Consider the following 14,411-nt stretch of genomic DNA (forward strand, 5'->3'; position numbering starts at 1 on the left):
ACTTGATTTGAAGGAGCTTTTCACACAGCTACCTTAAAAGTTTATGGTGTGTTAACAGGATTTGTCTTTTGGATGGAGAAGTCATCAGGGAAAAACTTAATATTTAACACCAAGATTCCCACCAGCCTCAGATTCTGATCATCACTTTTTCATTTTATATCAGATACCTCATCCATTTTATATGCCAGTAAAAAATCTGTCATTTGCATGCTGATGCTCTCCAGCTGTGCTTAAATGTCAGCTCTAAGAATCTTCCTTTTAAGATTTCACACATTAAAAAGCAAAAGATTGTGGGCTACATAAAACAAATTATAAACACGAGTGCAATATTTATTTGTAATTAAACTGTAATTAAAATATTTTATCTGTATTTCTCAAGCAGATTGGTAATTATAAAAAATATTCATAACACATATCAATTGCCTACAATTAAGGGAAAATATTATCTACACTCTTGAACCTCATGCCAGTAAATGTTCACAATTACAAAGTGATGTTCTTTGAATCACATTGTCACTTATAAAGTAACCTTCCATGTAAAACAAACTACCAAAACAGAGCACTGGTTAAGAGCCTTCGTGGCAATTTCAGAAATAAGAGATTTCCTTGGTTTGTACCTGTCAGTGTAGAGTATATACATTCTCATATTTCCAACAAAGCTCTAGCCTCTGAAAGATAGTACATTCATATAACACTTTGACTCTAGACATTAGTGGAAGTCACAGTATAAAGAACTGCACTGTTTTCCCGGGACCCTATGCAATCTAAATGATATGATAAAAAGAAAATAATCTTACCTTTCGAGGAGTTTCTATCAGACCAAGTCCAAACAATGTGTCTACTGAAAAGGCTGTGAGAATCCAAGATGTGATGGTGTCAGGAACCTTACTTTTCAATGAAGTTTTTCCACTTGGCCTACAAAAATAATAAATAAATGAGCGGAACTAGTACAAAATTATATTTAGAAGCTCAAAATAATTATTTTTAGGTAAAACTGTTCTTACATCAAGTTTATCCGAGTGTCTACAAGCATATTTCTATAGTGTAGCTTAATAAATTCACAACTTCTTGCTCCACTTATATTATGGAATGCATGGTCTGCACTGTTTTAATGCTCCACCAAGGATATAAACAATTTGAAGTCACTAATTACATCTCTGGGACAAACTGCAACCCAATTCAAAACCAACCTCCATGCCAACCATACTGATTTTCCATACTACACCCTATGATAGACCAGATCAAGTCACTCCTGAAGCACTTTAATATCAAATCAAAACTAGTGACAAGCAGAGACAAATGCAATACACACACAACTGGCCCCATTCTCTCCTGAGCATGCAGCCAAACCACTCTGAAAGGCTTGAAAGAAGAAAGAACAGGAACATACATGAGAGATTGAGCATCAGTCCATCATTTCTCAATGCAAAATGTATGTACTTTTGTTGCATTACACTGTAAATGTAGGAAATCAGACTTCACTTGACGTATGAGATACACAAATAACTGGGTTAAGCATTTAACTATTCTGCGCATGCAAACTACACCTTTTTCTTTTCCTTGGCATTATTGTGAACTGCAAGCTTTACACCTAATATTTGTAACTGTCACTTGTCTCAACGGTCAGCTGTCCTGCTTGAGATCAAAATGTGACACATGGCCATGGATCAGTCAGTCAATTTGATCCATATCTATTTCACACATAATCCCACCATTAAACAACTTTTCCTTATGTTGGTTTGTTTGTTATGTACACTCATGCTCATAAATTAAGGATAATGCTGATACAGGGTGAAACAACACTCTGGTGGCTCGGGCTTGAGCTATGACCATGCGGTGCACTTGACCTGTGGTCGTAGCACGGCGGCGCTGGCAGCAGTCCACATACGCACAGGTGTGTTCATGCATATCAGAGTACGGTGCAGCGAGTAAGTTTGCAGACATTTTCAGATGTGCTAATGCAAAAATGGCTCAAAGAACACAGTACATGGTCATTGGAACAGTGGTCCCAGGTTATGTTCACGGACGAGTCCAGGTATAGTCTGAACAGTGATTCTCGCCGGGTTTTCATCTGGCGTGAACCAGGAACCAGATACCAACCCCTTAATGTCCTTTAAAGAGACCTGTATGGAGGTTGTGGTTTGATGGTGTGGTACACCCTGCATGCCTTTGACAGAGGAACTGTAACAGGTCAGATTTATCGGAACATCATTTTACACCTTTATGTCTGCCTTTTCAGGGGTGCAATGAGTTCAATCTTTCTCATGACGGATGATAACACATGGCCCCACCGAGTTGCCATCGTGGAGGAGTACCTTGAAACAAAAGATATCAGGCAAATGGAGTGGCCTGCCTGTTCTCCAGGCCTAAATCCCATTGAGCACGTCTGGGATGCTCTCGGTCGACGTAACGCTACACGTCTTCAAACCCCTAGGACACTTCAGGAGCTCCAACAAGCACTAGTGCAAGAATGGGAGGCTATACCCCAGCAGCTGTTCGACCACCTGATCCAGAGTATGCCAACCCGTAGTGCAGCCTGTGTACATGTGCATGGTGATCATATCCTATATTGATGTCGGGTTACATGCGCAGGAAAAAGTGGCATTTTGTCGTACATGTGTTTTGGGACAGTTTTCTCAACTTATCACTAATACTGTGGACTTGCAGATCTGTGCCATGTGTGTTCCCTATGTGCCTATACTATTAGTGCCAGTTTTGTGTAGTGCCATGTTGCATGGCACTACATTCTGCAATTATCCTTAATTTATGAGCATGAGTGTAGTTTAGTTGATGGCATTTATGGTATTTTAGGAGATTATCAAACAGGTTGATTATGAAGTCTAGTCCAGTTCCATTTTTGATGCCCTTATCATTCTTTACTCCTGTGTTTTGGTTCTGCTGTGGTATCAACTGGACAAGTTGATGGGCAAGTAAATGGACAGTTACAGTTATGATTATCATTGATGATTTGCATGTTAAAAACAATCAACATTTATCAGTGACATTCTACTTCCATGCAACTTTTATACATACATGTAGACAATTGATACAAAGCTTGATTTGACCAAAATATGTGATGAAGAAATGACCTCCTGTCTTCCTTCAACCTCGGAAATACCTTAAGATCCTTAAAGACAGCAAAAAACCCATTTCTCTTTCCAAGCAAATCAATCCGTGGAATGTGAGTGCTCTTTTGTTCAGAGCTTTGGACAATTACTGAGAAAAATATTATTATAAGACATTCCAATTACTATCCGGATACTTTAAACCACTAAGCAATCTTCTTACACATACCTATACGATGACAATTTAGTACAAATTGTATTATTTCACTGGTTCTAAATCAGATAACACTTTTACACCAGAAGCAGTAACTATTAAAGAGTAAAATAAGATTTGCAACACTAATAAAAGTGTGTCCGATCAATTCGTAACAGCTTCACTTAACAGCTATTAACTGCATACCTGAAAGAATACCTGAAGCCAAACACAGCAGATGTTTACAACTGCCAAACCAACATAAAATTCTAAATAGGGTGGAGAAAGTACCAGACCCCCAATTGTGTACATTCATACCCAGAAGACAAGTTGGCAAAGAGCCACGGCGACGCGAGGTCGTGCAGGAGAAAGATGCGTGGCTTATTCCAGACGGGGGCAGGGATTCGTGAGAAGGCGTAGGGCCCCGCAAGGGGTGGTCTGGTGACAGGTGTGTAAGCAACAGGAGGCCCGAGGTCCGGCTTGAGTGTGGGAGCCCCAGGGGGTGGGGTTGTGCGGAAGTGGGGACCGTCCTGCGCGCGCAGCCCGGGGCCCGAACCTGGCACCGGCAGCGGCCCTGCAAGACACATTCACCTCATTCAGTTCTCACACGAGGCCACACAGTGCTGACGCCTTGGTACCGTACACCTTGCACGCATCCCAGGTGTCGCAGTCGAGATGCTTGCAGCTCCCTTCACACAATTCCAGCTATATTTTCTTCATTTTGCTCTCAGAGAAAACTTGGCTGTTTATTGCTAACACCACGTTATCAGTTTCGCTTTAGTTTTTTAAACTTAACTTCAGGCAACCTTAATTAATACTGTGTCACCACTCACATCAGTATTGAATAATTTTATATAACATGTTGATATGTTACCTATATATTACTGCTGAGATTTGGTAATGAATATTTTTCTTTATCTCAAAATATAAAGTTATATAATTTCAGGTCGAAGTGTAACACCACAGTTTACCAGCTGCTGAAAAAGTGGCTTGCAGAGCGCACACACTGAATTCCTGACTTTGAGGACATTAAAGTAATCCTTTTTCAGAAGAAAGGAGAACGTATAGAGAAGGAAAAGTACTTCCAGTCAGATTAAAATTGTGCACCAGACCAAGACTCGAACTCGGGGCCTTTTGTGGGCAAGTGTTCTACCGCCTCAGCTCCCTATGTATGACTCAAAACCCATCTTCACACCGTCACTGTGAGGACAGGTCGTGGATCGTGCTTGGTTCGCTCAGTCGATATAGCACTTGCCCAAGAAATGTGAAGGTCCCAAGTTCGAGTCTTAGTCTGACATACAGTTTTAATCTGCCAAGAAGTTTCATGATTATATGTGGTTCAGAACAGTGTCAATTCACTCACTCACTCAGTCACTTACTTATTTACTTACTGACGTATACCCTGAGAATATGTTCATCATCATATCAGTTTCATATGACACAAACCCCAAAGACATATGGAAGAAATATAAAAAGGGGGTGGGGGTGACAACACAGCCTTGGTCTAATGGATGCTGCTTCAATAGGTACATAAACATATTTCCATTCTGTCTCAAACTGTTTCATGTAAATTACTATCACTTGTTAAAGCCATGTAAGCACTTTGAAATCTTATAACTGTTTATACTTACAATTTGCTGTTTATTCATATGCTGAGTAACCAAATAAGATATCTTTCTAATTTATAATTGAATTCTCTACCAAGCAGTCCTCTATAGCACTCTTGATCTTTTTTGGTCAATATCAGACCTTTTCTGGTAAAAATAAATGTTATAGGGGGAACTGATGTGAATAATCAAACAAAGGAACAACAGAAGGGGAGGGACAGAATGAGGAGAAACACATCATGTATAATTATAAACATGAAGAGTATAACATAGGTTCAGGTAAGGTGGGAATGCACTGGCATGGCGACATACACAGAGAGTTAAGCAGAAATGCACCTTGATACAGAGGTTAAGGGAAATGAATAATTGGGAAAAGATGGAATTTCAGGATGGGAAAAAAGGTGACTTCTGTTAAATTTTGGATTGTGGAGAAGAAATGACAAGAAAATAAAGATGAGAGATGTGATAAGGAATACTGAAAGATAAAAAAGGAAGGAAGGTTAAGATGCAATGGTGAGGTCATTAGAGGATGAGCACATGGTGAGACTGGACAAGGATGGGATAGATAAGCAATGGTGTCTTTTTCCAAAGGAATCATCTGGTAAATGGTCTTACTTTGGGGAAATCACAAAAAACTTAAATGTAGAAGGCCTGAGAGGGATTTGAGTACTGCTTCTTCAGAATGCAAGTTCTATTCTTTGATCACTGTTCCACTTTACTTGGTAAAGATACGCTTTACTGAGTCAACACTAGAAGTGAGTAGGCTGAATTGTTGGGTGGCTTCAAGTAGTTTCACTTGAAGGACTAAACTGAAAGTGGCATTGGCTGGGCGGCAAAGAAGAGGGAAGAGTGGCAGTGGGCAAACAGTGTTGAGGGGGCGAGGAAAAATTTGGAGAGGAGACCAAGCCAATAATGCTGAGACCAGTCTTTGAATTATGGCTCCATCACACCAATTTGATCATTACCTTACGCTTTTTACTGTTCCTGCAATCTATGTTATTCATTTAATTACTAATTAGTTACTTTAAGTTTCATTATCTTCCTGTTTGCTTCACAAGGAGAAGAAAAACCAACAGAATACAAGAAATTAGTGCTTTCCTCAAACCAGTAATGTGTGGTTTTACTGTGACTTTGTTGTACTTCCATCAACATTCTCTTCAGCAAGCTCAGCACAAATGGGTGTTTTTTCTCGATCTGCGAACACCTGGGATATTCTTTCAATTAACTAAATAATTTCATAGCAACATAAGAAAACATATGTTCACAGAATAGGTACAACTTGACGACCCTACACAGGTTATTCTCTAGTGCAAGTCAGCCACCACCTCAAGGATGATTGCAAGACAAGCATGTCCAGCCTGAGGAAACTTTCACCACAAAAAGCTCCTTGCCTTCACAAGCCATGTTAGTCATCTACAGACACATCACTTAACTAAAAACAGTGGAAAAAAAGAAGATAAACACTCACCAGTAGAAAACACACACACACACACACACACACACACACACACACGGTGTTTATGCGCCTACCTTCTTTTCTTGTTATCATAGAGATACACCTAAGACCATATTTACATGCACAAAACAAAAGAAAAATCTCTAGTCAACAAACATGCACATGCACCCTTCCTTTATTTCTCTCACATTTCTTTCGCAGGACCTTGTGTTTTGGAGATCGGGGTGGAAGAATGGGGAGTAAGGTGGTCATTGTACATCTGCAAACATTGTACATGTATGAAAAATATTTGCTCGACATATTGCATTTATTTGTTGTACATGTCTTATGACTGAGTGCCTGAGTAATGTGGTTACATTACTGCTTTTAAGATGCTCATGGATATAACAATCCTCCCCTTTCTTTTTTCACACAAGCAAAAAACACACATATTTAAATATATAATGACTACAACCATCACCATTTAATAGTAAGTAGCTAATCCATAGTTACTTTGTACCTTTTTACCTTGCAGCTTTTCATTGAAAATAATAATATGCAATTGAGTGTTTAGAACAGGAGCATTTATTTGCACAATTCATTTGTAGTCCTTATACAGTGTTATGTGAGCAGACAATAACTAATAATTAATAAAAATATATCAGTTCTCTTTTATGAAAGACCATAATGAAGAACATGTGAACAATTTACGAACACAAACTGGTGGAAGGGGAAATGGGGGAGGGGGAAGACTTCTGCCTTTGTTTTGCATTTATAAATGATAGAAATATAACATGTAGTAATGCTAAAATATAACTAGGGAAACCTCAGGTAGGAATGTCAACAATGTAGGAAAAAGACAGATTGCTACTTATAGTACAGAAGACACATTAAGATGCAGACACGCACAATTAAAAGACACTTCCATAAAGCATTCGGTCACAGCTTTCATAAGCAAAAGAGAAACACATGCCATTCATACACACAAGCAGTACACCTCACACACACTTTACCACCAACACCAGCAGCTCATGTTGGAATGCCCTGACAGATTGGGCAAGAATGGCATTCCAGCTGCACTACCAGTATTGGCAGTCATGTGTGAATGAGGAGTGCTTGCTTGTATGTCTGAATGGTGTGTGTTTCTCTTTTACTGATGAAGGCTGTGGCCAAAAGCTTTATGTAAGTGTTTTTTAACTGCACCTGTCTGAAACTTAAAATGTCTTCTTTATGTCTTTAGATATAATATCTCCACAAGAACTTCAACTAATCTCAGTTCTTGTACTGACAAAAGAAAGGGCACAAATACATTAATTTTTCTCTGTTCTCAGTATTTCAGTCAATATTTCCTGAATTATAAAATTTGTAATAAATAGTATTTAATTTTATTTTATACTGTATTAAGCATTTTACTTCATTTTCCTAAGTTTGAGCTGGACGGTGTGGCCGAGCGGTTCTAGGCGCTTCAGTCTGGAACTGCGCGACCGCTACGGTCACAGGTTCAAATCCTGCCTCAGGCATGGATGTGTGTGAAGTCCTTAGGTTAGTTACGTTTAAGTGGTTCTAAGTTCTAGGGGACTGATGAGCTCAGATGTTAAGTCCGATAGTGCTCAGAGCCATTTGAACCATTTTCCTAAGTCTGATTTATACAATCAAAACTCTTTTAAGTATTTAAATAAACCAAACATAAACACAAGTGAGAGTGCTTGCTGAGGAGGGGGAGGGGTGCACTTGTGCAAATGAATGTTTGCATAGGAAAATAAAGATGGAGATATGAGTGGAAAGTGTATATGTCAAGCACAAGAACTTGTGTATATTTATAAGTCGGCATCAGTGTGACTTGTTTTTTATGTATCTATATGTTATATTAGATGGAATATATCATGGGCATACCGTTAAGCTTTACATTAGCACTTCTGTCTGGTTCTGTGACATTTCCTCCATAAATGCTCTTCCACAGGGGCAAAGTTGTATTATGTTATTTAGTTTCTGTTAGGCAAATTGTAATAGAACTGGCTAGTAATAGCTCATTTCCTAGTGTCTAGGTATGATAATTTCTTCAAGTTTCTCAGGTATAATGAAATGAAATGCAAAATAAATAGAAATATCAGATGAATAATTTATGCTTCATGGGTCTCTCTACGAGTATTTTATCCATAAATTCCTTGTAGTATGCTACAGCAAATGACGCCCACACCAAAATGTAAGAATTACACATTTCTAGATGTCACTAGGAAAATATGTATTAAATTTCTGCCATTGTGAATGTCTCTCTCTTCTAGATTCTACTTTATTATAAACATTTACTATTTCAAATTTCTGACAGATGTAATAATTAGCAGTGTCTGCCAGTTTAATAAACTCATAAAATATCTTCAGTATGGCTTTCATAAAGATTATATGATATATTTTTGTAAATGCACTATGTTATTAAAGTTTAACATTTTTTTCACATAATTGTAGTAGTCAAGTATTAATCATTTCTAATTAAACTGTGTGAGCTGCACAGCCCAAATATCAGAATTACAGCAATAAAGAAAAATGTGAGAAAGAAATGTAGACCTGCTGGAAAGACTATATAAGCAAATGAGGACATAAGGACCTAGCTCTTTTCAATACTCCAAGGTGTGCAATCATGCAAAGCAAATTTAGCTTGTAGAACACCTTACTACATGACAAAATCAGTGCTGAATTCAATCATAGTTCTTTTGGAGAGAAGACAAAACAAAATGCTTCATGTGCTTCATGGTCATGTTCAAGGAATAATCCAACTACTTGATGTTTCATCCATATCTTTAAAGAATATTTCAGGATGTTCAACATTTTGTTCACTGCATTTCTGGTGTAAGATAAGGAGATGATGATATTTCTTTAGCAGTGACTATCTGCCGTTGAAAACAGCCTTTCTTCTTCCAAACAATAGGGATCCTGAGTATCAAAATATCGAATAAAGAAAGAAGGAAGGTAGGTTAGGCTCTAATGTCTCATTCATGACGTGTTTACTGGAGACTCCATATTAGGAGCATGATTCACAAACCTTCAGATCTATGCTCTGAACTGTTTGTCAGTCTTATGTTGCCCAATATGACAATTATTTCCACGTATTTAAATTAACTGCTCTAGCAGTAGAGTAAACATCGCTTTCTCTTGCAGCCCACTCTACTCACATTTTAATTTTTGCTGTAATAATTAATACAAAAAAGCACAGGTACATTAGTAAAAAATACATAATTCAAGCATCTATTACATACTGTACATATCTACACCAACAATATATGTTGGTTTCAATTGTGGATTATACATCATCAATTGACTATTCAGTAGCCTGGCCTACCCTGCATCTAGCATTTCCCAAATCCAGGTTTCTGGGAAGTGGCTGCGAACTCTGATTCCCTCATCGCCAGATACCATACTGGGTAACGGGGCCAGATCTACTGCTGACTCTTCATTGTCTAACATAAAATCATCAGCAACACCGGATCTGTAGTAGACTAAAAAAGAAAGTGATGGACAAGTGAAACAATAAATTCAGTGTTTGATATTACAACCAGTATCTTTTTAAAACAGAATCACTAAACCTGTGAACTCTGCATATCAAGTCTGTACCCATTCACTTTTCCATAACAACAGTGTTGTTGTTCTGTACCTGCCCTCACAACACTTAACAAGCTGGTTGCCTCTAAGAGTCAATCTGATAAATCTCCTGACCACCAGCCAAACACCATCCTATAAAAGTGCTTTTTTAAATATCGAAAATTAAGTGATGGCAAACAGAAGCAGTGAAAATTTTTCAGCTTCAAATATGAAACAGACATCTGTCTGTGAAACATAATGCATAGGTCACAGCCCTGAGAAGAACTTCTACTTCACAATGACAGTTGTATTATTGTTTTATGAAATGAAGACATGCTTTTTTTCTATCAGTGCTTAGAATGACAAACAGTAGTTATCTTTCAAGTAACTTATAGATTGGGACTTTTTAATCCCCATTTTCTAATTACGGTGGAAGGAAGTTTTCAGTGTTTAATGTCCCATCGACAGCTAGGGTTGGGTTGGGTTGTCTGGGGAAGGAGACCAGACAGCGAGGTCATTGGTCTCATCGGATTAGGGAAGGATGGGGAAGGAAGTCAGGCGTGCCCCTTCAGAGGAACCATCCCGGCATTTGCCTGGAGTGATTTAGGGATATCACGGAAAACCTAAATCAGGATGGCCGTACGCGGGATTGAACCGTCGTCCTCCCGAATGCAAGTCCAGTGTCTAACCACTGCGCCACCTCACTCGGTCCATCGACAACTAGGTCATTAGATGTGGTGGTGGTTAGTGTTTAACGTCTCGTCGACAACGAGTGTTGTGATAGTGCCACGACATTTAACAGTGCCGCCACGACAGTACGCACAAACGGCGATAGAGGCGCTCCGCAAATCAGATGAGCGCGGGAGCGCCACCTAGCTACGAACGGCACCGGCCGCATGTCACGGCACAGCAGTCGAATACGAGAGACTGAGTTGTAATCATATGATCAGCTATTGTTTCTAAGAGAGAGTGTGAAAATCCACGCAATTATTGTGATTAAAGGTTATAACACTTTTTGGCGACGAGGTCGGGATATTTTCACCGCGTTGTGGATTTGCGTGTTCGTGACGGGGCAGACATGGAACAGCTTATGCAAGCGCTCATCGAACAACAAACACAGCTGACGGCAGCGATTCAGGCGTTGTCGACGTCGCTTACTCATCGTCTGTCTTCCTCTTCTCCGCCTCCATTCCCTCCTTACGACGAGGCCGCTGAAGACTGGGAGAATTATGAGAAGCGTTTGCGGCAACACTTCTTGGCTTTCGGCGTTGTCGACGCTCCTACGTGTAAGTCGTTATTTCTATCTTGGATTTCCCCTCGGGTCTATCAGCTGCTATCTCAGTTAGCCCCTCTGCGGGAACCAGCCTCCCTGTCCTTCCAAGAAATGTGTGACTTATTGTCTGCCTATTATCGAACAAACACCCACGTCGTTGCCGCCCGCGTGGCGTTCTACCGGTGTCGTAAACAGCCCCATCAATCTTACCGGGCTTGGGCGGCGGAACTACATGGCCTGAGTAGGAAATGTCAGTTTGTCACGGACACTCATCACGAGTCTTATGCGGATTCAATGGTTAGGGATGCTATTCTACGGCTTGCTCCTGATAAAGAAGTTCGGCAACGTGCCCTACAACTGCCAAACCCGTCGTTGTCGGAAGTTCTAAGCATCGCTCAATCCTTTGAAGTGTCTCACGCTGCTGGCGCGCAAATAGACGCGTGGTGTGATGTAGGCGCTGTACAGTCAACTCTCGACAAGGACAATTTGCCTGTTGCACAGGAGAACGAAGATGTAGCGGCGGTTCACTCGCGTAAACAACGTCGCGTTGGGCCGCAACGCTCGCAGCGAAACCAGCAACCACAGAAGCCGGTTCGTTCCGCGCTTCCTTCTTGCCCCCGTTGTTTCGTACAGCACGACAGGGCAGCGTGTCCAAAACGTTGGGCCACGTGTAATTCATGTAGGAAAAAAGGCCACATTGCTTCTGTGTGTCAGTCCCATAAAGTTCCTGTCGACGAGGACGAGGCGTCGGACATGGATGTTCACTGTGTGCTTTCTCAAACAAATAAGTTGTTTGTTACTGTTCGTGTTCTGAATAAAGACATCCGCATGCAAGTGGACACTGGCTCTGCAGTAACTCTCATTAACTCTCGCACGTATTTGGCGTTGGGCTCCCCTCCTTTGTCTCCAGTTACGCGCAATCTGAGGACTTATAATCAGCAGAAAATTCCTATCATGGGCCAGTTTGATGCTTCCACTGCCTACAAGTCTGTTGTTCGGCCCCTCACGTTTTATGTGGTGGATCATGCGGGCACTGAAAACCTGTTCGGTTATGATGCTTTCCAGTTGTTTGGGTTCTCCATTGATGATGATGTGCACCTCATATCTGAGGACATTCCGTATCAACAGCTTGATGGATTGTGTTGTGAATTTTCGTCCGTGTTCTCTGCTGGTCTGGGTTGTGCCAAGGATTTTGCAGCCCACATTACTCTTAAACCTACGGCTCGCCCTAAGTTTTTCCGGGCACGCCCTATTCCAGTGGCGTTGCGTGCACCTGTCAAGGCTGAGCTAGACAGGTTATCAGCTTCAGGGATTCTCCTTCCGGTTACCTCCAGCGAATGGGCATCGCCGATCGTGGTGGTTTCTAAACCAAACGGGAGTCTGCGATTGTGTGGTGACTTTAAAGCCACTGTCAACGCTCAGAGCGTCATTGACACTTATCCTCTTCCTCGTCCTGAGGAGTTGTTTACCAAGCTCGCTGGGGGCCAGTTCTTTTCCAAACTTGACTTATCGGAGGCGTACCATCAGTTGCCGTTGGACGCTCCTTCCAAGGAATTTCTCGTTATCAACACTCCTTGTGGGTTGTATCAGTACCAGCGATTACCATTTGGCGTCGCTAGCGCACCGGCCATTTTTCAGCGGTTTTTGGAACAGCTCACGGCTTCCGTTCCCGGCTGCATAAACTATCTGGATGACATTGTTGTCACGGGAGCCTCCACTGCGGAGCACCTTCGTAATTTACGTTCACTGTTTCGGGTTTTGAATTCGGCTGGGTTGAGGTGCAATCTGGACAAGTCACAGTTCTTCCAACCCTCCATTGAGTATCTTGGTTTCCAGTTGTCCCGTGAGGGCATACGCCCTCTCCGTGAGCACGTTGCGGCCATTAACGCTCTACCCCGGCCGTCTACGGTCAAAGAACTTCAGGCGTTTCTAGGCAAGATTGCTTATTATCACAAATTCATTCCATCCGCAGCAGCGGTAGCTTATCCTCTGCATCAGCTGTTACGCAAAAACGTCCCCTTCTGTTGGTCCGACGGGTGTGAGCAGGCTTTTGTCCGCCTGAAGGCTCATTTGCAGTCGGCGCCTTGTCTTGCCACATTCCGTCCGGGTCAGCACTTGGTTCTGGCGACTGACGCGTCACAGTATGGCCTAGGGGCTGTTCTCGCCCATCGGTATGAGGATGGGTCGGAACGACCCATTGCCTATGCTTCCAAGACCCTCAACGAGGCGCAACGGCGTTACTCTCAAATCGAAAAGGAGGCGCTCGCTATCATTTATGCTCTAAAAAAGTTCAGCGTTTTTTTGTATGGTTCTAAGTTTCACCTCATCACCGACCACAAACCGCTGGTCTCTCTGTTCAGCCCCTCGGCGTCACTTCCGGATAAGGCAGCTCACCGCCTGCAACGTTGGGCCTTATACTTGTCTCGTTTTCATTATGAGATTCACTATCGCCCAACGGCCCAGCACGCAAACGCGGATGCATTGTCGCGATTGCCGATGGGCCCCGACCCTGTTTTCGATCGCGATGAACTCCTCTGTTTCCACATTGATGAGGAAGAACGTCGTGCAGTCGAGGGCTTTCCACTTACAGGTTCGCAGGTCGCGTCAGCTACTGCGCGGGACCCGGTCCTGCGTCGGGTGATCGGTTTTGTTCAACGAGGTTGGCCGGACAGGACCGGGGGCCGGGCATCGGATCCCCTTCGCAACTACCATGCCTTGCGCCTTCGTCTGTCTGTTCGTGATGGTGTTGTTCTTCTGGCCACGGATGGCGCATCTCCACGGGTCGTGGTGCCAGCCTCTCTTCGCAAAGATGTTCTCAAACTGTTGCACGGAGGCCATTGGGGCATTTCTCGGACTAAGTCCCTGGCCCGCAGGCACGTTTATTGGCCCGGCATTGATTCGGACATCGCCCATATGGTTGCTGCATGTGGCCAGTGTGCTCAACAACTGGCGGCACCTCGTACAATGCCCTCTCCGTGGCCTGATCCAGCTCAGCCATGGGAACGGGTGCACGCCGACTTTGCTGGTCCCTTCCTCGGTACTTATTTGCTACTGTTGATTGACGCCTTCTCGAAGTTTCCATTTGTTGTTAGATGTCCGTCGCCCACCACTGCGGCGACGACGCTGGCTTTGTCCAAAATCTTTGCGCTAGAAGGTCTTCCATCCACGATCGTCACGGACAATGGCCCTCAGTTCTCTTCGCAGGCCTTCCGTGATTTTTGTACTGGACAAGGGATTCATCATGTTACCGCACCTCCCTTCCATC

At 42.3% G+C, this 14,411-nt stretch overlaps 1 protein-coding gene across 7 annotated transcripts in view; it reads right to left on the bottom strand.

Moving 5' to 3' along the window:
* Positions 1 to 14,411, bottom strand: part of LOC126335297 (CD109 antigen-like) — a 460,905-nt gene that overhangs the window by 57,551 nt on the left and 388,943 nt on the right. For 4 of the 7 annotated variants that reach the window (XM_049998397.1, XM_049998400.1, XM_049998398.1 and 1 more), the window contains exons 15-16: positions 9,635 to 9,791; positions 798 to 915 (exon numbers count right to left, since the gene is read on the bottom strand). In XM_049998397.1, coding sequence (XP_049854354.1) covers positions 798 to 915; positions 9,635 to 9,791 — 275 coding nt within the window. Of the gene's footprint in view, positions 1 to 797; positions 916 to 3,576; positions 3,833 to 9,634; positions 9,792 to 14,411 lie in introns of all 7 variants that reach the window. The other 3 variants (XM_049998393.1, XM_049998394.1, XM_049998395.1) reach the window with 1 other exon arrangement.

This window comes from Schistocerca gregaria, chromosome 2 (assembly GCF_023897955.1).
Source record: "Schistocerca gregaria isolate iqSchGreg1 chromosome 2, iqSchGreg1.2, whole genome shotgun sequence".
Lineage (NCBI taxonomy): Eukaryota > Metazoa > Arthropoda > Insecta > Orthoptera > Acrididae > Schistocerca > Schistocerca gregaria.